This window comes from Pristiophorus japonicus, chromosome 18, assembly GCF_044704955.1.
Source record: "Pristiophorus japonicus isolate sPriJap1 chromosome 18, sPriJap1.hap1, whole genome shotgun sequence".
NCBI lineage: Eukaryota > Metazoa > Chordata > Chondrichthyes > Pristiophoridae > Pristiophorus > Pristiophorus japonicus.
The window spans coordinates 110,533,962-110,559,769 of record NC_091994.1 but is presented as its reverse complement, the minus strand read 5'-3'; the positions used below and the strand labels follow the sequence as shown (position 1 = coordinate 110,559,769).

Here is a 25,808-nt window from a genome sequence, read left to right as displayed (position 1 = left end):
TTGCAGACCTTTGCTGTAACTGTTCACAAGATGTGCTGTGTATGGTTACTCACCTGTGTCTCAATGGGTAGAACACTCGCCTCTGAGTCAGAAGGTTGTGGGCTCTAGTCCCACTCCAGAGACTGGAGCACAAACATCTAGGCCGACACTCCCAGTGCGGTGCTGAGGGAGCGCTGCACTGTCGGAGGTGCCGCCGTTCGGATGAGACGTTAAACCGAGGCCTCGTCTGCCCTCTCAGATGGACGTAAACGATCCCATAGCACGTCTTCGAAAAAGAGCGGTGGGGTTATCCCCGGTGTCCTGGGGCCAATACTTATCCCTCAACCAACATCACAAACAGATTATCTGGCCATTATCACATTGCTGTTTGTGGAAGCTTGCTGTGCACAAATTGGCTGCCGCGTTTCCTACATTACAACAGTGACTACACTTCAAAAATACTTCATTGGCTGTAAAGCGCTTTGGGATGTCCGGTGGTTGTGAAAGGCGCTATATAAATGCAAGTTTTTCTTCTGTGTGATTCAAGAAAAAAAGGTTCCGATAGGCCTCAACTGCTACTTTACATCATTCTCAACCCAAGAGGGTATACAGCCACCTGATCCCAGGTCTCTCTCACTCTCATGTTCAGCCATGAACTCACTGAATGGCGGTGCAGGCTCGAATGGCCTACTCCTGAACCTATTTTCTATGTTTCTATGTTGATCATGAAACTCTCAAGTTGTTTTCATACTGATGTTTCAGTTTGCATTCCAGAAGATCTGCTACACGAGTAAGTACAGTAAGCCACGGGTCGCCCTTCACATCTACCGCTGGTGCGTGTAATCCGAGCTAAAACACCAGTATAAAAGTGGCTGGAGGCACAATTTCAAGTCTCACCACTCCATCGTGAAGTGAATTATTAGTCCCAGCATCACCATCATAGGTCCACCCAATAGTCCCAGCACCTCATCACTGGCTCACCAATTTGACCAATTTTTAAACTTCGCCACAACGTAGTAATCCAGGCTGTTACATCCTGTTGATAGAACTCGCATAATTTGGACAGCCTGAAACAGGCTACAATGCACGCGTCAATCGCAGTGGAAGGGCTTGTTCACACCATGTATATTTAATGATTTGGGGAGTACACAGGCTTACGCTGCTACTTAACAAACGAGAAACATTGTCCTCCTCAAAGGCTATACCCATTTCCATACTCCTACAACGACACTCATAAAATTTCAACTGGTGCTTAGTAAGAAGAAAAAGCAATGTGGAATAAATAAATAATTCAAAGTGATAAATACTACAAAAGAAGTGATGCAAAGTAAACAGAATATACAGCTCCCTGGCTATCGAGTACCTGCCTCAAGCATAAAAATTATATGATAGAATTTCGCCCCCCCTCCGCCCAAGAACAGAGTAGTCAAGCGTGTGGCAGTATACCGACATGCTACACAAATGCTCTTTATTTACACATCCCACAGTTTACCATTCGCTAACAGAAGACAAGAAAGTGATCAGCATCCAGACACAAGAGTAAAGTCTGGAGCAATGAAAGACCATTCAGCCAGAGTATGTACAGAATTATTTCATCGCGGACTTCCCCAACCCCACCATCACTTGCTGATCCCCTATTTAATTCCATTTCCAAATCTATGCTGAATTTTTTTTTTTTTAAAAGGACGTGTTTATTTGTGCTGCTAAAATGGCAGCCTCACCTGTGATTGGCTCTTCATTATCATATGACCTATTGCGGATTGGTCTCCCTGGAGGATAAGCCACACCCTGAAGTTTCTCTGGAATGTGAAACTGAAACCGCCCAGCCGGAGTGTTAATCTCTAAAACCCTCAGGGGAAAAAAATGGACTTGCATTTATAGAATGCCTTCAGGATGCTTTGCAGATAATTAAGTACTTTTGAAATGGAGTCCACTGTTGTAATGTAGGGAAACTCGGCAGTCAATGTATGCACAGCAAGGACCCGCAAACAACAATGCGACAAATAACCAAATAATCAGTTTTTAATGGTATTCGTTGAGGGATAAATATTGACCAGGACATTCTGCTCTTCTTCGAAAAATGCCATGGGATCTTTTGTCAACTGGACAGGACAGACAGGTTCACTCAACAAAACTGACCAACAAATGGGTTCACTTTCCAAAACCTTCTTCTGAACACACACACTTTGCTTCCCCTGGATAGATTTAAGATTTGAAAGAAAAGAGTTGCATTTATATAGCGCCTTTCATGGCCACCGGTTATCCCAAAGCACTTTACAGCCAATGAAGTGCTTTTGAAGTGTAGTCACTGTTGTAATGTGGGAAATGCGGCAGCCAATTTGCACACAGCAAGCTCCCACAAACAGCAATGTGATAATAACCAGATAATCTGTTTTTTGTTATGTTGGTTGAGGGATAAATATTGGTCATGGCTGGGGATAATTCGAAATAGTGCCATGGTTTCTTTTACGTCCACCTGGGACACCAGATTTAACGTCTCATCCAAAAGACGGCCCCTCCGACAGTGCAGCACTCCTCCAACACTGCACTGGGAGTGTCAGCCTCTGGAGTGGGACTTGAACCCACAACCTTCTGACTGCGAGCCAAGGGTGCTACTCACTGAGCCACAGCTGGCACACATTTATGGGGAACTGTCCTACTGTTTCAACAGCAAAGTGCCGCAGCCAATAGTTTTATGTCTGTCCCCTCATTAATCAGAATCCTGAGGATTCACAAGTAGTTAAAGCTTAGAATTTATCTGCAGCTTTAATTTCAGGGTGGAGAGGTTCCAGTGGGATCTGTAATATTCAAGCTACTGGAGACCACAGAAATGATTACAAGCACCAAAGTAGTTGGAGCTGTGATGTAAGGTTGCATTATCACACCAGCGTAAAACCAAAAGGGAGGGCGTCATGTGTGCACTGGTGAGTATGCTCACAGGTGTCAGGAGGCACTTGTATAATGTGTTTTTAGTGCCCTAAAAAAAAAAGTGGCACTTGAAAAGTTTTTGGAGTGTTCCTGCCCCCCCCCTTTAATCAGGGGGCATTTGATTTAATTGGTGTCTGCAAAATAGTTGTAGAGCTGTTGACAGGGGGCACTTGATTTTCTGATTGCAACAAAATTGCTGTAGAGCTGTTGCACTGTGAGTGGTTCAGCCAGTCTCGAGATGTTCACAAGACTCAATAAAACCCCAGTCAGTTGGGTCTAGGTCATCCACGATGAGGTATGCAGTTGTGAGCCTGGTGGATGAACTGGTAATGTGTAGTGTGATTGTTAAACCTTTGTTAATAAACCAACTGGTTCTTAACAGCAATGTGTTGCTATGAATTCTTAAGCAAAGAACCCATGAAACAAATACATTACAGTGGGGGAGTTCAAAACTAGGGGTCATAAATATAAGATAGTCGGCAATAAATTGAATAGGGAATTCAGGAGAAACTTCTTTACCCAGAGAGTGGTTAAGATGTGGAACTCGCTACCACAGGGGGTAGTTGAGGCAAATAGCATAGATGCATCTAAGCTAGATAGACACGAGGGAGAAAGGAATAGAAGGAGACGCTGATGGAGTGAGATGTAGTAGGGTGGGAGGAGGCTGGTGTGGAGCATAAACACCGACACGGAACCGTTGGGCCCAATGGCCTGTTTCTGTGCTGTACATTCTATACTGGTGTGGCACCAGTGTGAGGGGTTTCACAGAAACAACTTTAGATTCAGAGGATACACAACAGGAGCCCAAAGTTTACTGAAAAATAAATCATCCAGTAACCTCAGGTGTATAACTCACAGGTGGTTTGTTTTTTCCGTAAACCCGTTGTGTATCTGTGTTTATACCACACATGTTGGCTGATTTTGCTGCCTCAGAACTCCCTGACTCCCTGGTTACTACATTTTATAGACAGAGACATCTCAGGTCTTCATTCTCAGGGGACTGCCAGCATACTGCTGTCGCATATTGAGGTGACGTGGCACTTGGTAGGTTCAGGGAAGAGACTGTTGCTGCATAGTGCACGCACTAATACAAAACAGTGTCAAACGTTCCCAGTGCGCCTAACAGAAATCTTCAACGTAAAAATTGTAGCAACAATGAAACTGTAACTGGTACAGAGCGAACACAGTATAGAAATCTGCCATCATTATGCCCATGTACATAACATAAGAAATAGGAGCAGGAGTAGGCCATTTGGCCCCTCGAGCCTGCTCTGCAAGTATGAGAGAGCAGAGTTATATAATAACATTAGTCAATAAGGTACCGATATCAGGAATAACCCACGGTTAATAAAGTATTGCAGATGTCTGCTGACCAACGAGAGTGTCAGCAATGCTTCAACATTGTTTTTGATTACTTGGTAGAGAACCCCTTCGGTGGGGAGATGTTAACATTCTGCAAATGGTTTTAGAAGGCTCGAACAATGCAGTAGTGACAGCCAAGGATGCACATTATCAAGTGGGAAGGTACAGAAAATAAAAACTTCCAGCGACACTAGCTGTAGACGTGGCACTTGTGGACACGAGCGAGCGTGCTTAGCCTGGTCACAGGTGGTTCATTTTCCATAATTCCAGATATCCCAAGGTGCACTGTTTGTGCCACGTATTGAAATTTCCTTTTCAGAAACATAAGAGTGCTTCTTTCGTAATCTGACAGTGTGCTGCTGCAGGGTAGAATGCATTGCGAATAAGAGGCTTGATAGAATGCAGTGATGCAGTATTTAGCTCACATTATTTCTATTAGCAGCAAGTTTATTTTTCCTTAATATAAACTGTGCAAATTCTTTACCATTCAAAAGAGAGAACTGCCTATGGCACTTTTATCAAAAACAATGTCGAATCTGGTGCTGAAACAACAAGCAGTTCATGAACCATGACTGCAGTGTGTACCATCTACAAGATGCACTGCAGCAACTCACCAAGGCTTCTTCCGACAGCACCTCCCAAACCCACGACCTCTACCACCTAGGACAAGGGCAGCAGGCGCATGGGAACACCACCACCTCCACGTTCCCCTCCCAGTCACACACCATCCTGACTTGGAAATATATCGGCCGTTCCTTCATCGTCGCTGGGTCAAAACCCTGGAACTCCCTCCCTAACAGCACTGTGGGAGCACCTTCACCACACGGACTGCAGCGGCTCAAGGCGGCGGCTCACCACCACCTTCGCAAGGGGCAATTAGGGACGGGCAATAAATGCCAGCCTTGCCAGCGATGCCCACATCCCGTGAATGAATTTTTTTTAAATCAGACTGCTTTTTCGAGTACACTACAAGTGTTGATGGAAAGCTGTTTCGCTTCGACCGACGTGGCTGTTAGTGTAAATGCAGCCTGAATCCGCGACTAGCGCCCAACTCAACACTGGAATGGTGTGGAGTTAGAACACCTGGTGGAAGGAGTCTCACTGCGGAGCCAGGTTGGGTCTTCACATCTGATTTACATTCCAGGCTTAGCGTGGTGTGAAGCGATTTCGGATTTACATGGACACTAAACCTGTGCAGGGCGAATGCACCATAAAAAAAGATTTAAAACATTCTCCCTGCTGGGCCAGTGGGCAAATGCATCAGATGCTTCACAAGTAGACAGGTGGAGCACTATGTTTGCTTACTCTGGATCAAGAGTCCAAGTGCTCACTTCCACGCACAAACTTTATCGCGATTCTGCTAATGTGAAACGGGAGGTAGCACATCACGGGTGCTGCTGTCCCATGATTTGAACTAAACGAGCGCCCAGATTTGATTCCTGATCAGTGCTCAGTTGGTTCCTACCACCCACACAGCCATTATCAGGCAGGGAGCACCACCTGCAGGGCAGGAGGGGAACAAAGTGCAAGGATTAAGGAGTCACATATATTTTTAAAATATTTTTATTTCAAATGTAAAACGGGAAATTTTTTTTTTTCAAAATCCCTTCTTGTCTAAATGCTGGCTACATCAAAAGGACAGGAAGCTGGCAGGGGTGGGGAGAGAGGGGGTGTAGGCATAAGAACATAAGAAATAGGAGCAGGAGTCGGTCATTTTGCCCCTCGAGCCTGCTCCGCCATTCAATAAGATCATGGCTGATCTGATCGTAGCCTCAACTCCACTTTCCTGCCCGCTCCCCGTGACCCTCGACTCCCTTATCGTTCAAAAATCTGTCTATCTCCACCTTAAATATATTCAATGACCCAGCCTCCACAGCTCTCTGGGGCAGAGAATTCCACAAATTTACAACCCTCAGAGAAGAAATTCCTCCTCATCTCAATTCTAAATGGGCAACCCCTTATTTTGAAACTATGCTCTCTAGATCTGGATTCCTCCACGAGGGGAAACATCCTCTCTGCATCCACCTTGTCGAGCCCCCTCAGAATCTTATATTTTTCAATAAGTTCACCTCTCATTCTTCTAAACTCCAATGCATATAGGCCCAACCTTTCTTCATAAGTTAACCCCTTCATCTCAGGAATCAACCTAGTGAACCTTCTCTGAACTGCCTCCAATGCAAGTATATCCTTCCTTAAATACGGAGACCAAACACAGTACTCCAGGTGTGGTCTCACCAATACCCTTGTACAGTTGTAGCAGGACTTCCCTGCTTTTATACTCCATTCCCCTTGCAATAAAGGCCAATTAACATCCATAGATAATAACTAGGTGCATTGAGGTTCTGGTTCGTTCAACTGTGCTTACTGCCTCATTACCCCATCTCTCCCCAACCACAGTCAATTCCCTGATATCAGCAACTTTCACCATCGGAAACGGAGAAGAAACCGGAACGATGATTGAATCCATATCACAATTCTTTACTAACATTTGATTTTTCAGGAGTTTCTGGTGCAGCATGGTGGTCGGACAAGCTGTGAAATCCCATTTCTCTTACAGATCTGATTCCAATGAATATAATTCGATTCCTCGGCGAGTGAATTTACCTTGTTTATGTTGTGGAGTAGACAGAACTGAGCAGCGTGACAACTCCTACACACGATTTGCACACGTGTCGCAGCTTAGAAATCTCAAACATGGCTAAGGGTAGAACAAAGTATTAGCCCAACTTTGCCAATCTGGTTGGGACTTTCCCGATTGTTAGAGGGAGGGTGGTGTCGGGGGGGGGGTAAAGAGAAAGAGAAGGGCTATAAGGACCAACAGTGACAAAATGAGATGTCAGCCTGACCCAAATACTGTCAAGAGGCATTCCCTTTGCAAGGTCATCGACTTTTAAAGAGTTGCCTCTAATGACACAACTAGATTAATTCCTGGGATGAGAGGGCTGTCCTATGAGGAGAGATTGTGTAAGATTGGGCCCATACTCTCTGGAGTTTAGAATAATAAGTGGTGATCTCATTGAAACATCTAAGATTCTGAGGGGGATTGACACGGTAGATGCTGAGGTTCTATTTCCCCTGGCTGGAGAGTCTAGAACCAGGGGGCACGGTCTCAGGATAAGGGGTCGGCCATTTAGACTGAGATGAGGAGAAATTTCTTCACTCAGGGTTGTGAATCTTTTGAATTCTCTGCCCCAAAGGGCTGTGGATGCTGAGTCTCTGAATATATTCAAGGCGGCGATAGATAGATTTTTGGACTCGAGAGGAATCAAGGGATGTGGGGATCGGACAGGAAAGTGGAGTTGAGGTCGAAGATCAGCCATGATCTTACTGAATGGCGGAGCAGGTTCAAGGGGCTGTATGGCCGACTCCTGGATCTAGGCCTATTTCAGTCATTTCATTTCCAATCTTGGTATTTTATCGGGGAAAATGTGCTTTAGACTGAAATGCAACACTATTATAAAGCAAAATAATTAAAGTCTCTCTCACAGTATTTACAAGCATGGTTTAATTAACAACTGGCCAAATATCTCTCCATTCTCACTGACCTTTCATGTAATCAAGCTGTGTGCATCCTTAACACCTATATTTGCTATTAACTTTTAGCAGCATTTGAAACTCCCATCAATTAAGGAGGAGGTAAATCTAGAATGAAGTCTTTGAGGCAAGAAAAATGTCCTAGCTAACATTTACCCTTCAATCAACAATGCTAAAACAGATTATCTGGTCAGATATCTCATTGCTGTTGGTTGGACTTTGCTGAATGCAGATTGACTGCACTCGCCTGCACAACAGTGACTGCTCTTCAGGAGTGAGTCATTGGTTCCAAAGCATTTTGGAGGACACGAAAGGTACTGCAGGCGATGCGTCCAGAATCCGGAACCCTCGGGACCAAGGCCGTTCCGGATACCGCGTTTTTCCAGTCTTTGGATCGTTTTTCTGACGTCACGAATCCGGAAACACCCGAGCCCAGGTTCAGGTATTTCCGGATTTCGGAATGTCAGAAAGGTGGGGGGGGGGAATGTCCCCGCTGAGGAGCAGTTCAGGCCGCCAGCCCGCTGAGGTGGAGCTGTTCGGGCGGGCCCTGCCGCCGAGGAGCTGTTCAGGTGGGGCCCCACCGAGGAGCTGTTCAGGTGGGGCCCCACCGAGGAGGGGCTGTTCAGGTGGGGCCCCACCGAGGAGGGGCTGTTCAGGTGGGGCCCCACCGAGGAGGGGCTGTTCAGGCCGGCCGGTGAGGAGGCCCTGAGGGGCAATGGCGGCGAGCGGGGCGAATGGAGGTGAGGCCCGAGATCGGGCAGGGGCGGAGGCCCGAGATCGGGCAGGGGCGGAGCCCCGAGGTCGGCAGGGTCCGGAGTCGGGATCTCCGGACGCTGCACCTGTATATAAATGCAAGTTTATTCTTTATTCCACAATTTTAATGGGATTCCTTTCTTCCCAACTTGATATTTGGTTGAAAGGTTCCTTTTTCCGAGTCCATAAAGCAGCAGAAGCGAGGTGCCTGAGCTGTGCTGACATGGGGGCACATGCTTCATCCATCACATCGGACAGCCACCTCATTTTAGTGTCTCCCCTTCCTCTTTCCCCACTGCCGCTCGCCAAAATGCAGATTCCATCAAATTTACCTATTGGCATAGGAGAGCGCGATGAGAACAGCATTAGAAAAAATCCAGCTCCACACCGGCCAGTAAAAGACTTGAAGCAATTAAAGTCGAGATGGGCAGAACAGCCACTGTCTGTGCTGCATCGTTCTGTGAATCCACGTTCACGGGACAGGTTCCCCAATATACAGCAGTACATCACCACTGGGTTTGCGAAGTGACTCTGCTCTGTTTAAGAGAACTTCGGGGGCTGACAGATTATTCTGAAAACACAAACATACAGGAACCAGTGCTCCATGGCAAAAATACTTACTCCTAATTGTTACACAAATGTTAAAATCTGTAACTTTGCCTTGTAGTATTTCTGGCTAGTTAACAGTGGAGAGAGGAAGGGAAGAGGGCTTGAAGAGAACAAAATGGAAGTTGTAATCATTCACTTTTGATCCATAACAAAGAGAGCCAGAACAGGGCCATGACCAGTCTAGCTGCTTGCCAGCTGGCAAATACTGTCCTAAAACCCAGCATATTGATGTCAACTCGATAGATGTTACCAGTAAAGAAATATCCTACTGCATTTTGCTCAGAGCTGTATCTGTTTCACTGAGAACACTCGCAGTAATATGTTGATGCTCAATGTGCCAAACAGAACCAAATGTGGGCATAGCTGCATTTACAGGTAATTCTGGAAGAGGTGGCTCCTAAAATGACGACAACGTCTCTATAAAGTAGTACAGCTGGTTTGAACTGACTTGCTCTTAATGAGCAGACTGAGGGAGGTAAACTCCTGACCAAAGCTTGGTTGTTTTTACAAATGGGCATTTGCCTGGGAACACTGTCGGTTTTAATGCAACACAAAATCAAAATACTGCGGATGCTGGAATTGGAAATAAAAATGCTGGAAATCTCAGCGGGTCAGGCAGAATCAGTGGAGAGAGAAACAGAGTTAATGTTTCGGGTCTGCCCTTCCCTCAGAATCTGTTACGTCTCGAACTTTTGCCAGTTCTGACGAAAGGGTCACAGGCCCGAAACCGTTAACTCTGTTTCTCTGCACAGATGCTGCCTGACCCGCTGAGATTTCCAGGTTCAATACGTACGATGTCCTTTATTTTCAGACGCGTACATCATCATTGACTGATGCTGGACTGCGGAGAAAAGCACAGCGAGGCAGCGATGGAAAGGACAGCAACTCCATCAGCATCTGAAAGAAGCAGATCTGGGTGGCTCGCTCTGGGTTAAGGATTCTACTCAAAATGTGAATCAACTTTACTCCTTCAGATGTCAACCGGCTTACTGTCCATCTCCAGCATTTCCCATTTAATTGAGGACTTGCTGCAATCACAGCTTTTGATTTTGTTTACCTGCAATGATGTTGTTCAAGGCGATTCATTTGAGATTAGAATGCAAATGACCTCTACCGATTTTGCAGCTGAATTGTCTTTTAGAAAGTGGACAGCTTGCTGTGCTGATACGTCAGAGAGATAGAAGTTATAATAAATATGATTTATCCGCACAGATGTGACTTGGCCTTGCAACTGCAAAATATTTTCAGCGATTGTCAAAATGACTCCGTCCCATCAAAACTTTTCTATTTTTCCAATGTTTTAAAAAAAATTATGGGGAATTTTTTTTTTTAAATGCAAGGGGCTCGATTTTTGGGTTTTTGCAATTTCGCCCGCAAATCGCGGCGAAATATTTTTTTTAGCGGCGGTTAGTGTTAGAGCACGCAACTTTCGCCAAATGGCAACGAGCGTTAGCTTTAGCACCAACTCCAGCATGATAGATTTTGTGCTTCGGAGCCGAAGGTCCCGCCCGGGGGGGGGAGGGAATCGTCCCTTCTGCGCATGCACAAAAAAATATATTATTCCCGCCCTTTTGGTCAGCTGTCCGATCGTAAACACTAATGCAGGCAGGGAGTGCCCGCGCACATGCGCAGTACACCCGAGGCTGAATCAGCTATTTGAGTTTTAATTTTCACCATGCAGCAGAGCAGCACACGAACACTGAGGAAGATAGGCAACGGGCCAGGAGGTTCACTGTGGAGGCAAACAAGGCACTGATAGATAGGAGGGGTGAAAGTAGACCCTTCCCAGCAATATTTCAAAAAATCTGGGGGGGTGGGGGGGGGGGGCGAGATAGCAGAGGAGGTCTCTGCCTCGGGAACTGTAGCAAGAACGGCGGACCAGTGTAGAAAAACATTTAACGATCTCACAAGGGTCGTGAGAGTGCCATTAATGCACTGCTTCATTACTGAAATTATAAATCTGACCCTATTTGTTCTGATGCTGTTGCTGTGTCTCGGCTCTCTGTGGGTTGCCTCCTACAATGCATGACACATCGGTAGGCTTAGCTTGGCACCCTATTTGCCATGAATGATCTTTACACATTATTAAGATTGCTTTCTGAGATCTCATCAGATGTTTCCGCACTTCGATGTCCTTCTGATGAACCACGTGCAACTTCCCAGGCCATTAAACGGAGGACTGTATTACATGCACACAACATGGTACAAGTGCTTTGGTGGCTATCGGTGTGTGCCACAAGAGCAGATGGGCCCTCTGGTAACCATTCCCTTTTCATCTTTACAGGCAAAGAAGTCACATAACCGGCACGAACAGCGGCGCACAGGCGGTAGTCGGGCTCACACCCTGCCACTCGCGCATGTGGAGGAGCGAGTGGCAGGCCTCATCGGCGCCGACCATCGGGCAACTGCCCGTGGGGGTGCTGACTCCCCATTGGAGAGTGAGGGCAAGTCCTGCACACGCCCTGGGCTGGGTTGGGGCAATGTGATGCAGTGTCTGTGGACTACATATAATGGATAAGCGGCGGTCCTTCAAATGAGCCTGTGCTATGTGACCTTCCTCATGTCACCCTGCCCCCTCCCCTGCTGCTAACCACTGGTCTGTAGCTTTCTACTGACAGATGAAGAGTCACAAGTGCCGCATGCCTCCTATGAACCCTCCACATCAGGCCATCGTGGGGGGGGCGGGGGGAGAAAGGAGGCCAGCGATGAGCCAACTGCGGGGTGGTGGGGAGGTTGATGCACTCCACACCTCTTTTGGCACCGGGCAACATGTCGTCCGATGATCAAACATTCTTGGGCTTTGATATATCCAAGGCTCCTGGGACTACTAGTGGCCTGCAGCAACACAGTTCTGGGGTTGATTCCTGCATGCCATCTCTCCGGAGGGTGAATCGGCAAAGTCGGTCTGCTGACAGGCAGACATCCAACTGGACATGGTGTCACTGTCCAGCTCACCAGACAGCTCCTCGAGGTCCTGGGTAGGATTGTTTCAACGTTTACAAAGTTCAAAAAATTTACATTTTTGAGAAAATCTGTTGTTTACCTTAACCATTCCGGTGTAGTGCCTCAGTTTCAGAATACGAGGGGGAATAGTCAACATGGTGGGATAGAGTGACCAGGCAATGGTCAAATGTGCCGTTCACTCGTCAAGCAAAGTGTTCAATTATGAGCTGCTGACGCAAGGCTTTTGCATCAGAGACATTTCCACAATGCCTCCCCTGTGGTTATGGTGGGGGTGATGGTGGCATGGGTTCCTCACCAGGTTCCTCGTCCTCCCCTCCCCTCCCTCCCGACCCCCCACCCCCTCAGGTGGTTCTACAGTCTCCTCATAATGGCCAATCCTGTCCCCTCATAATGGCCAAGTCGTGTAGCGTAGAGCGCACCACTTTGCCTGTAAAGATGTACTCAGCAACCTGCTGAGGGGAGTATCGCAGGCAGCCTCCAGAGTGGTCCAGGCATCGGAAGTACTGCTTGAGCACTCCAATTGTCTGTTCGATGATGTTGCGTGTGGCTGCATGGCTCTCATATAGCGAGAATCGGCTTCTGTCTGAGGGTCCCGGAGGGGGTCACGAGCCAGGTGGTGAGGCCATAACCTTTTGCCCCGCAGCATCCAGCTCTGGCCTTGTGGTTGACGCTGTACCATGCGTGAGACAGTGCTCTCGTGCAAGATGAAAGCATCATGGATGCTCCCTGTATATTGGGCATTGACTGCCATGATGCACTGGGTATGGTTGCAGACGATCTGAACATTCATGGAGTGGAATCCCTTTGGATTTTGGTAAACCTGTTGATTGTGTAAAGGTGCTCACAGGGCAATGTGTGTACAGTCAGGGGCACCCTGAACCTCGGGGAAGCCAGCAAATCGTCCAAAGCCTGCAGCCCTCTCACTCTGGGCCTCCTTGGTCATTGGGAAGTTTATGAAGTCCATCCTGCGTGCATACAGTGCAGTGGTCACCTGCTGAATGCTGCAATGTGTAGCGTACTGGGAGATGGAGCATATGTCCCCCGCTGATGCCTGAAAGGAGTTGCAGTGACCTTCACCTCGACGGGCAGTGCAGTCACCGCTGGTAGGCTGTTGGTCTGCCTGCAAGAGCTGGCATATCTCAGTCAGCACTTCTTTTCAGAAGCGCAGCCTTCAAACGTACTGTGCCTCAGAGAGCTGCAGGTATGAGCAATGGGGGGTGTACGGCCTCCTTCCCATACGTCTGCAACCTCGATTACATTCAAAATGATCAATAAGCCTTCTTGCAGTTCGACACTGTATAAATATAGCAGCCAGAAATAATGGCTGACATAGCATGGACCCCCCCCCCCCCATCTTTTAAAATGTCTTTTACAACGAACTATAAACTTCATGATAAACGCAGCCTTCTTCTCCAAATCCTTTTTGATACTGAATTAGTCAAGACAGCAATTGGCCACTATATAACATCCCCAGCATTGAAGCACTGACCACACTCGATCAGCTCCGCTGGGCAGGCCACGTAGTCCGCATGCCAGACACGAGACTCCCAAACCAATGCTCTACTTGGAGCTCCTTTACAACAAACGAGCCAAAGGTGAGCAGCGGAAACGCTACAAGGACACCCACAAAGCCTCCCTGATAAAGTGCAACATCCCCACTGACACCTGGGAGTCCCTGGCCCAAGACCACCCTAATTGGAGGAAGTGCATCCGAGAGGGCGCTGAGCACCTCGAGTCTCAATGCCGAGAGCGTGCAGAAATCAAGTGCAGGCAGTGGAAGGAACGTGCGGCAAACCAGTCCCACCCACCCTTTCCTTCAACGACTATCTGTTCCACCTGTGGCAGGGACTGTGGCTCTCGTATTGGACTGTTCAGTCACCAAAGAACTCACTTCAGGAGTGGAAGCAAGTCTTCCTCGATTCCAAGGGACTGCCTATGATGATGATGATGATAATTGCCTTATGTCCCAAGACAATGACGGGTGGTTTAGTGAACCTTCGAGATGAGGACAGGCTGTGCCTGGCCGTGCCTTTCCCTACCCCTCCACTCACTTTCACTAGATGAAGAAAATGGAACATTACAAACGGGTCTGCAGATCAAACAGGTCTCCGGTCTAACCCACTGGCCTGTGCAACGTTTGCTGATCTTGAGAATGTGTAAAAGGGTTGCGAAAGTGGTAGATGGCTAGAGAAGGTGGCAAAAGGATGGAGATAGGGAATCATGGGAAAATAGCTAAAGAAATGGTCAAGATGCAGACAACTGCAGAATCAACAGAAAAAAAAGGGGTTACCAAGAGCTGAAGTTGAGGTTAGACACGGGTCATGAGAAAGCCCAAGGCAGCACAAAGAAAGATAGGAAGGGAAAAGTAATAGCTTCTACTGATAAGGAGGGAGAGAAACTAATTAGGTTCTTTACCGATAAGGGAAGACAGTGTAGCAAAGCTATAACTAACCTACCTGACACCAGCCCTAATTGGGAGACTTTCTTGCCTGCCATTGGACGTACTCGGGAGGGGGGGGGGGAGGCAGAAAGGGATTGGATAGACCAAGTGCTAATCAAATGTGTTCTGTTTTGAAAATGTATATCTACTGTGCTTTTCGCGCTGAAAAGGGACTTGTCCAAGGGAAGGTAAACAGGCTCTGATTGAGAGTGTCCCTTTGTCTTGACAAGTCCCGGCCGGAGAATCTTCAATAAAGGTCTTTTACAGAAAAGGCAAGAGGTGTTCGCGTGTCAGTGTATTCGCTTAAACAGATTGAGGGAAAAAGAATCCGTATTAACAATCTCAGCCAGGACAGTGGTGAGCCATTATTGGCTTTGAAGAGAAGAAAACAGCCCAGTAATGCCAATGAAGTGAGCAATAGCTGTTTGACAGAGTGATCCATAAACACAAGAAAAAACTTGCTCAGAACAGAAAGTTTAACATATTAGACACTAAAGCAAGGTAAAAAGTGACATCGTCTATTCCCTCCAAATGCCAAGGATATACAGGTTTTGAGTTACAGGAAAAAAGATCAGCACTGTAGTAAACTTCTAAATTTTTATTAACTTCAACAATTTTATATCCTTACAAAACAGCGTTAAAATTATCTGTCCTCGGTTTTCAAGATGGCGCCGTCAGCGCCAGGTGCACCCTGGGCGAGACTGCTTTTTGCTGGCGGGTTCCCGGACGAACGCTAAATCGGGCGATATGCTCGAAAGTTCCACCCGGGGCACTAGCGCAGCGTTGCACAACAATTGACGTCATCCAAATGCTCAAAACATCGGGCGGGCGTTAAGTTTTAGCGCCACCGCAAAACCGCTGCCGAAAGTTCTGCCCCGGCGCGCCAAAAAACTCGTTTTAGCACTTCGCCCAAGCACTAAAATGGTCGCAAATCCCTCGAAAATCCAGCCCAAGGAGTGTAATATCTGCAAAACATGTCGCCCCATGGAAAATTATTTTATTTCTATTCGTAACTCTTTTGTAACTTTGGTGTCTATGAATCAGTCTGATTCATGCAACAAAAAGCTATATTTGAAGGAAGGCAGCAAGTGTCTTCAATAAGTGGCTTCCAACTCTTTCCCACGTGGGCAGGCCATCTGCAAACACGTGTCCTAACTTCCAAAAGATGGCGACAGTTACCCAAAGAAAAACAACGCGACCATTACAGAAAACATTTTTTATAGAGATAGCAACAGAAAGAATATGCGAGTAAGTTTCCAAATATGGAACAATACAGAAATATCATCTGACTGATGGACAGAAAACTAAGGACCTCAGGTTGAAATGATACGCAGCATTTTAAAGTTGCATTTAAGGGAACAAAAAGTAATCACATTCATTGGTTTCACCACATGGTGGCGCCAAACATCAATTTAGCACACCAGGCACATTTTAAATGAGTCGTTTGCTGGAAATTGTTCCCGCACTTGTTAACTGCAACTTTAAAGATCTATTTTGTCCTGAAGTGTCACAACCATCTCGGCAGTATTGTTGCATGCTTTACCAATACTGCTGGCAACATCTCCAATTCTTCATTCTATTATATGGTGTACTTTATCAAGAATTCTTATTTCCCCCGCCCCCCCCCCCCAATCAAAAACAGAAAACAGTTTTAACCTTTTTGCAAACCAATTGTAAAGCAGACTGTTGAATATGTGATTGGGTGGGAAGATCAATCTATATTATCAGTGTTCGAGATTTATCCCTAGATTACAACACTTCAAAAAGTACTTCATTGGCTGTAAAGTGCTTTGAGACGTCTGGTGATCGTGAAAGGCGCTATATAAAGAAATCTTTAAAGCCTCTTTTTAAAAGAAACAAAAAAGAAAGATTTGCATTTATACAGCACTTTCACGATCACCGAATGTCTCAAAGCGCTTTATAGCCAATGAAGTACTTTTGGAGTGTAGTCACTGTTGTAATGTGGGAAACACGGCAGCCAATTTGTGCACAGCAAGCTCCCCCGCACAGCAATGTGATAATGACCAGATAATCAGTTTTATTGATGTTGATTGAGGGATAAATATTGGCCAGGACACCAGGGATGACTCCCCTGCTCTTCTTCAAAATAGTGCCATGGGATCTTTTACGTCCACCCAAGAATGCAGACGCGGCCTTGGTTTAATGTCTCATCCGAAAGATGGCACCTCCGACAGTGCAGCGCTCCCTCAGCACTGCACTGGGAGTGTCAGCCTAGATTTTTTATGTGCTCAAGTCTCTTGAACCCACAACCTTCTGACCCAGAGGCGACAGTGCTGCCCAGTGAGCCACAGCTGACACTGAAGATGGACAATGTTGGGCATAATGGAACAGCACAATTATACAAAATATAAAAATGTTCACTGTGAGTTTGATAACAGAGAGAGAGAGATTAAACTCGGATGATTCTGATACTGTACTGCTTTCCACCCATCTGTCCAATTGATTGAAACATAGAATTGAGGAAAGGCTTTCCAAATCAGTGCCAAATTTTACAACATGCCTGCAACACCTTCTTTTCAAAGTTAAGCTCAGTCAAAAAACAAACCTCGGTACAACTTAAAATCACACCACGTAAACACGTGGGCAGGACAGATACTAAATTGCCGATGTGCAAACAGGAACTGTTCTTTGCACATAAAAGACAAACAGCTTTTTAAACTATAGGATGGTGATGCATTGGCAGGATTGCTGCATCAGACACAATTAAATCTGGATCTTGTGAAACCAAAAAAATACCCAAAGCAGTGCATGAAAAATATTTAGTGTGATAATAAGCAATTAACAGCAGCGAACACCACGGCAGGAGGGGACACCCCTGTGTGACTCGCCTGCTTGGTGTTTCTGAGGACAATACATTCCCAATGGAATGTGGAAAGCCCTATGTTATGGCCTGACATTTCCCCAGAATCTTCATGAAATGCTGCTACCCCAGCTTAAGGTGGCAGGACATAGAGGGAGTGCAACGAAGGTTCACCAGACTGATTCCTGGGATGGGAGGATTGTCCTATGAGGAGAGATTGAGCAGACTAGGCCTATATTCTCTAGAGTTTAGAAAAATGAGAGGTGATCTCATTGAATCATACAAAATTCTTACAGGGCTTGACAGGGTAGATGCAGGGAGGATGTTTCCCCCGGGCTGGGGCGTCTAGAACCAGGGGTCACAGTCTCAGAATAAGGGGTCGGCCATTTAAGACTGAAGGAGAGAAATTTCCTCACTCAGAGGGTGGTGAATTTTTGCAATTCTCTACCCAGAGGGCTGTGGATGCTTAGTCAAATATATTTAAAGTCAGAGAGCGATAGATTTTTGGACTCTAGGGGAATCAAGGGATATAGGGATAGTGCAGGAAAGTGGAGTTGAGGTCGAAGGTCAGCCATGATCTCATTGAATGGCGGAGCAGACTCGAGGGGCCGAATGGCCGACTCCTGTTCCTAATTGTTAATGACATCAAGAGGGAGAAAGCAGAGAATGAATAATGAATTGGCTGATGAGAAGCAGCACCGGGTACTGGTTAGGGAAGGAATGTGTGGGGTGCCCCAGGATTGTGTGTGGAGACCCCCACTACATCTAATTTACATTCAAACAACTTGTATTCACAAGCAGATCTTTCCAAATACCCGGAACAAACTCGGGAGTGGGGGTGGCAGTCGGATCTGAGGAAGGCAGATACAAGTTGGGATGAATTGAAGTAAGTGGAGTTGAAATTCAGTATGGATAAATGTAAAATACTGCACATTGGAGGAAAGTAAAGACCGCTGGCCGGGAATTTGCGGTGGGGATGATGGAGAACTGGCAGCGCTCACCGTCATTCCGCCTTTGAAACGGACCACAACTTTGGGATTTGGTGAATGAAATCCTGAAGCTGTGGTCAGTCATTCACTGCTCCTCCACACGCTGCATTGTGGATCCACTGCGCACAGAGCCAGTAATCACTGAAATCTCTCAAATCAAGGAAACCGGTGAAAACTTAGGTTCTTCCCTGGTCTTCTTCTTCCGAGGCAGTTTCTCGGAGGCGAGGATGACGCTTCCACACTAACACCAGTTCTCAGGTGACTGATGAGCCCGATGTGGGACCTACAGTCTCTGTCACAGGTGGGGCAGACGGTGGTTGGAGGGACGGGTGGTGGGTGGGGGGGGGGGGGGGCTTGGGTTGCCGTGCGCTCCTTCCGCTGTCTAAGCTTGGCTTCCGCGTGCTCCTGGCAAAGAGACTCGAGGTGTTGGGTGCCTTCCCCGGATGCTGCTCCTCCACTTTGAGCGGTCTTGGGCCGGGGATTCCCAGGTGTCGGTGGGGATGTTGTACTTTTTCCAAGGAGGCTTCCCTGGTAATTACGCTGTTAAATATCCCACACCAAGTTAGACCCAAAGGGATGAGATGTCGCTGGGGTTTCAACAGCGTATTGACGGCTAAAGAAAGGTTACAGCCCTGAAAAACTAATTGTTATTTTGTTCAGTGTTAAATGTATCCATTTTTTAAAATTAACATGGTTGTTCATCTTGATTTCAGGATTGCCTGTGCCCCATGAGAGCGCCCCAGTCTTTGTTCTGCTCTCTAACATTTTTTAAAGATAGAATTTCAAGAGCTTACCCACTTCCTGGTTTGCTGCCTGTGAGTATTCTGTATTTTGATTGGCTGCTTAGACAGCTTGTTGACGTCACAGCAGCTGGCACTCAGGGATCCCCACTATACTCCGTTGATCGGAGAACCCGAACTTCGACACAGAGTACGCGAGATCTTTGTGCGAAGCTTACCTCGGGGACGAGGGGCAAACGCCTTTGCTTCACCGCCGACTGCAAACTCCGGGTCAATGTACATACTCCACGAATCATGTCAAAATATGCAAAGGAGGAAGCTGAAAGAGCCATAGAGGTCAGCATTAGGACTGTGCTAACCTTCCTGTGATTAGGTGGCAAGAACTGTTCACTGTACCCCAGAGATTGGGTATGACCAGCACCTTGCACAGCAATAAATCTCTTTCAGATTTCCATCCTGCCCTCTGCTGATACAATCCAATATCAGGTTTGCTAATCATAGTGCTCAAGATTGCAAAGTTATCCACTATAACCCCTAGATCTTTTTCATCAGCAGCATGCAGTATCACTGTTGTATTAAATTCATGCTCCTCTTTTTGGTTTGCTCCCATACTAATTATTTTATATTTATGCACATTAAATTGCTGCAGCCAATTACCAAAACGACTAAAGTCCTTCCAAATCTTTTTTGTACTGTACTTCACGAGCATAATCTGAATTAGCATAAACTAGCATAAGATGAAAAGCTGGTCATTTTGCTTACAACACGCTTGTCTAAATTATAAATATATATTAAAATTAGTAAGGGACCCACCCACTTCTTTCTAATCTGAAAAATTCCCATAATGATTATCCTGCTTCTAAACCAATTTTCTACCCAGCATCTCACTTTGTCTCCTATTCTATGACACATCTTGCCCATCAAGTCTCACTCCAGGGACTTGAGGACATAAATCTAGGCTGACACTCCCAGTGCAGTGCTGAGGGAGCGCCGCACTGTCGGAGGTGCCATCTTTCGGCTGTGCTGTTAAATCGAGGGCCCCCGTCTGCTCGCTTATAAAAGATCCCACGGCCCCATTTTGAAGAAGAGCAGGAGAGTTATCCCCGGGTGTTCCTGGCCAACATTTATACCTCAATCATCACTAAAACAGATTGTCTGGTCATTATCACATTGCTGTTCGTGGGAGCTTGCTGTGCGCAAATTGGCTGCCGAGTTTCCTACATTACAACAGTGACTACACTCCAAAAATACTTCATTGGCTGTAAAGCGCTTTGAGACATCCGGTGGTGATGAACGGCGCTATATAAATGAAAGCATGTCTTTTTCAGTGTCACAATCTTTCTGAAAATTCCAATCTCTAATATCAGCTGCTGATCCCCATCCAGCAGGTCAATAGCATTTTGAAAAATTACTCTCAGCTAGTTAAATATAACCCTCCTCTCCTGAATTTATGCCAAAAATACTTTCGAGAGTTATGATTTTCATCCAGTAGTTTGCTCAAGAGCATTTCAAAAACTCACACTTCAACAGATAATAAATGTACTGGTCTATGGTTTCCAGGTATACATCTCAAATTCTTTTTTAAAATAATAGTTATGTTAGCTGCTCAATAACCCAGTAATTCATATTGTCTATAAACGTTCAGTGTATAATCACATCAGTGCTGCCACCAAGTTTATTAGGTATATTGGTATCAATACACTACGAAAAATTGTACTTCACAAGAACATAAGAAATAGGAGCAAGAGTAGGCCATTCGGCCTCTCTAGCCTGGTCTGCCATTCAATAAGATCATGGCTGATCTGATCATGGACTCAGCTCCACTTCCCTGCCTGCTCCCCATAACCCCTTATCGTTTAAGAAACTGTCTAGTTCTGTCTTAAATTTATTCAATGTCCCAGCTTCCACAGCTCTCTGAGGCAGATAATTCCACAGATTCACAACCCTCAGAGAAGAAATTTCTCCTCATCTCAGCTCTAAATGGGCGGCTCCTTATTCAAAGATCATGCCCTCTCGTTCTAGTCTTCCCCCACCAGTGGAAACATCCTCTCTGCATCCACCTTGTCAAGCCCCCTCATAATCTTATACGTTTCGATAAGATCAACTCTCATTCTTCTGAATTCCAATGAGTAGAGGCCCAACCTACTCAACCTTTCCTCATAAGTCAGCCCCCTCATCCCCGGGATCAACCGAGTGAACCTTCTCTGAACTGCCTCCAGAGCAAGTATATCCTTTCGTAAATATGGAAACCAAAACTGCACGCAGTATTCCAGGTGTGGCCTCACCAATACCCTATACAACTGTAACAAGACTGCCCTGCTTTTATACTCCATCCCCTTTGCAATAAAGGCCAAGATACCATTGGCCTTCCTGATCACTTGCTGTACCTGCATACTATCCTTTTGTGTTTCATGCACAAGTACCCCCAGGACCCGCTGTACTGTGGCACTTTGCAATCTTTCTCCATTTAAATAAATAACTTGTTCTTTGATTTTTTTTCTGCCAAAGTGCATGACCTCACACTTTCCAACATTTTACTCCATCTGCCAAATTCTTGCCCACTCACTTAGCCTGTCTACGTCCTCCTGCAGCCTCTTTGAATCATGAAATACATTTTGTTGTGCCAACAGATCTTTGTGTGATACTCTTAAACCACAAGCGTAGTGTTGGTGAGAAGCAATTACCTCTTCACACAGATAGCAATACGCAGCACAAAGTGAAGGTCCAATCCGACACTGGAACAAAGCACCTCCCACCTCCAGCCAACTCAGGCTTCAACTTTACAGACACAAAGTTAGCCTCAGTGTGAAGTGGAAACGCACTCCAAATCACCTCAAGGTGTTTCCTCCTCTACCAGCAGTAACATACCTGCAAACACCAGCAATTCTCCCAGTGTTACCTAGTTCAAAAGTCCTTCCCCTGGAGTTCTCCCCAGTGTCCTGGCCAAAATCAATCCCTCAACCATCACCTTTTAAAAAAAAATGATGAACTAGTCATTTATTTTATTATTGTTTGTGGGACCTTGTTTTGCACAAATTGTCTGCAGTGTTTCTTACATGACTACGGTGACTACATTTCAAAAGTACTTCATTGGCTATAAAGCACTTTCAGTTGTGCGGTGACTGTGAAAAACACTATTTCTTACGCTACATCTACCACCAAGCTCATGGTCTACAAGGGCTGTAGTAATACCCGCCCTCCTGTACGGCTCAGAGACATGGACCAGTAGACACCAAGTCGCTGGAGAAATATCACCAACGATGCCTCCGCAAGATCCTACAATTCCACTGGGAGGACAGCCGCACCAACATTAGCGTCCTCAACCAGACCAACATCCCCAGCATTGAAGCACTGACCACACTTGATCAGCTCCGCTGGGCAGGCCACATTGTTCGCATGCCAGACACGAGACTCCCAAAGCAAGCGCTCTACTCGGAACTCCTACACGGCAAACGAGCCAAAGGTGGACAGAGGAAACATTTCAAGGACACCCTCAAAGCCTCCCTGATAAAGTGCAACATCCCCACCGACACCTGGGAGTCCCTGGCCAAAGACCGCCCTAAGTGGAGGAAGTGCATCCAGGAGGGCACTGAGCACCTCGAGTCTCAACACCGAGAGTATGCAGAAAACAAGCGCAGGCAGCGGAAGGAGCGTGCAGCAAACCTGTCCCACCCTCCCTTACCCTCAAAGATTGTCTGTCCCATCTGTGGCAGGGACTGTGGCTCATGTATTGGACTGTTCAGCCACCTAAGGACTTGTTTTAAGAGTGGAAGCAAGTCTTCCTCAATTCCGAGGGACTGCCTATGATGATGATGATGATGTATGCATCAACTGTATAAGGGCATCACAGAGATATACAACAGGGAGCTCAAGAAGCTCAACACCATCCAGGGCAAAGCAGCCTACTTGATTGGTACCCCACCCACCACCTTAAACATCCACTCCCTCCATCACCGACATACCGTGGCTGCAGTGTGTACCATCTACAAGATGCACTGCAGCAACTCACCAAGGCTTCTTCGGCAGCACCTCCCAAACCCGCGGACTCTACCACCTAGAAGGACCAGGGCAGCAGGCGGATGGGAACACCACCACCTCCAAGTTCCCTCCAAGTCACACCATCCTGACTTGGAAATATATCGGCCGTTCCTTCATTGTCGCTGGGTCAAAATCCTGGAACTCCCTCCCTAACAGCACTGTGGGAGCACCTTCACCACACGGACTGCAGCGGTTCAAGGGGCAATTAGGGATGGGCAATAAATGCCGGCCTTGCCAGCGACGCACACATCCCGTGAATAAATTTTTTAAAACACTGCAAGATAATGCAGGTCTCAGGAAAAAAAGTGAACTGGACTATAAAGTCTTTTATTTTAGCAGCCAAGCACAACTTATGGGGTACTGAAGTTGCATGTTCAGCCATGAACTCATTGAATGGCGGTGCAGGCTAGAAGGGTCGAATGGCCTACTCCTGCACCTATTTTCTATGTTTTCTATGTTTCCATAATTACAATTGCAGAACACATTCTCCACATTCTGTAAGCTCGCTGGCAAGACTGGGTCAAATTACACATTGCAAACAAACTGTTGGGTGTGTCTGGTTCTCCAAGGGGACCAGTCAGAAATCTGGTGTTGCAAATAGATGCAGCCTTAAAAAAATTGACTCATTTGATTAGTGAGTGCAGGCTCCTCCCAACAGTTTATGGAGTTTATCCAATGAGCAGCTGATTCATTCATATCAGGAAGAGCCTAGCTTCAGTCCCTAGTTTATGCAAAGTTAGGTTTCAGCCAGAGGGTGCCTGGAGATACTGGGCTCAGTGCCCCTGGGCTGGAGAGGATAAAATTCAACCACGTCAGCAAACCCCGCTGGGATTGCATGTGTGTAGGCACCGGAGGGGGCAGGATACGGACATGACTGTGATAACACCCACCCACACTCCCCTGCACCCACACTCCTCCTCTCCACAGTAGTCTTGTCCAGTCAGCTCTCGAATACACAAAAAACATTCAAAACAAAAAGTTTAAAATGTTCCCAGGAAACTTTGCATCGTACCGGGCTGCAGTTATACTGCACCAGCCGTGAAGGGGAAGTCGGTAATTATTGATCATGCTTGGGCGAAATGGTTCTATCGACTCGAAAATACTGAGCAGCCAAATATTATTCAATCCAACTAACTTGTGTATTATAGTGGGTAACCTATGAATCTCTCGGTGCACAGTAAAATATGGAGAGATTCAACAGCGTTTTGAAATGAATACAAATAAATAAAGCTCAAACCAGGTCTGGAATTGTTCCTTGGCTTCGGGGCAAGGGTCAAAATTAAAGTAATAAACGTGTAAACAACAAACTTGAAAGAAAGAAAAAAAAGACTTGGATTTATATCACTCCTTTCACAGCCACTGGACATCTCAAAGCGCTTTACAGCCAATTAAATACTTTGTGAAATGTAGTCACTGTTGCAATGTAGGAAACGCAGCAGCCAATTTGCACACAGCAAGCTCCCACAGAGAGATAATGACCAATCTGTTTTAATGATGTTGACGTTTCGTTTGGTAGGCCATAATTGCAGAAAAATTGGGAGAACTATAAAAATGTTCTTTTGGATATCATAGCAGCTATATTATTAAAAAGGACATTTTAAATTTAAGGTAGTTAACTTTACAAAAGCAGGTTCAGTCCCAACAGGACTATTCAGACTGTGGTAGTTGGGGTACAACCCTTGAGCCCTGTGAAACCAGTTCCATGTCGAGTGAGCACCGCAGAGTATAAAGTGCCTTACTGATATTCACAACATTGTCATTTAATGGCTGTGTGTGCGCGCGCGCCGTTGGGTGTATTAAGCGTGGTTACTATTGTTTGTTTATTATAGTAGTGGGGCCCTAGGGTATAGAATCATAAACATTTACAGCACAGAAGGAGGCCATTTTGTCCCATCCTATCCGTGCCGGCCAACAAAGAGCTATCCAGCCTAATCCCACTTTCCAGCTCTGGGTCCGTAGCCCTGTAGGTTACGGCACTTCAAGTGCACATCCAAGTACTTTTTAAATGTGGTGAGGGTTTCTGCCTCTACCACCCTTTCAAAAAGTGAGTTCCAGACCCCCACCACCCTCTGGGCGCGAAATTTCCCCTCAAATCCCCTCTAAACCTTCTACCAATCACTTTAAATCTATGCCCCCTGGTTGTTGACCCCTCTGCTAAGGGAAATAGGTCCTTCCTAGCCACCCTATCTAGGCCCCTCATAATTTTGCCATGATATTTTAACATTCTGTCTGGTAACACTGGGGCAATTCAGGATCGCTCCTTAAGGTTGGCCAGAAAAGGCCTATGAAACCAATTCTTAAGGGTCAGGAAATTTGTTCCTAATTTGCACTGGTATTTCTTATTTGCTGGTCTGTCCCGTTTCAATTTGTGGGTCTGGCTGTTTGTGAAGGGCTCTTTGGTAGATAGTTCCCAAATCATAACGCCCAAACTCTGAAAGAAACAGCAACTCGAAATACATATCTGCCAATTAACAGGAACATGGATTCAAACTTAAGTAAAAACAGAAAATGCTGGAAATACTCAGGTCAGGCAGCATCTGTAGAGAGAGAAAAAGAGATGAAGGTCATTGACCTGAAACATTAACTCTCTTTCTCTCTCCACAGATGCTGCCTGACCCGCTGAGTGTTTCCAGCATTTTCTGTTTTAATTT

At 46.1% G+C, this 25,808-nt stretch overlaps 1 protein-coding gene across 3 annotated transcripts in view; it reads right to left on the bottom strand.

Moving 5' to 3' along the window:
- The window catches only part of pex14 (peroxisomal biogenesis factor 14), a 256,878-nt gene that overhangs the window by 216,677 nt on the left and 14,393 nt on the right, over positions 1 to 25,808 (bottom strand). The window contains exon 1 of one of the 3 annotated variants that reach the window (XM_070860574.1): positions 19,338 to 19,428. The exons of the other annotated variants lie outside the window; for them this stretch is intronic. Within the exon in view, the coding sequence (XP_070716675.1) occupies positions 19,338 to 19,415 (78 nt within the window). The 5' untranslated portion in view covers positions 19,416 to 19,428. Of the gene's footprint in view, positions 1 to 19,337; positions 19,429 to 25,808 lie in introns of those variants that run through there. 3 annotated transcript variants of the gene reach the window in all.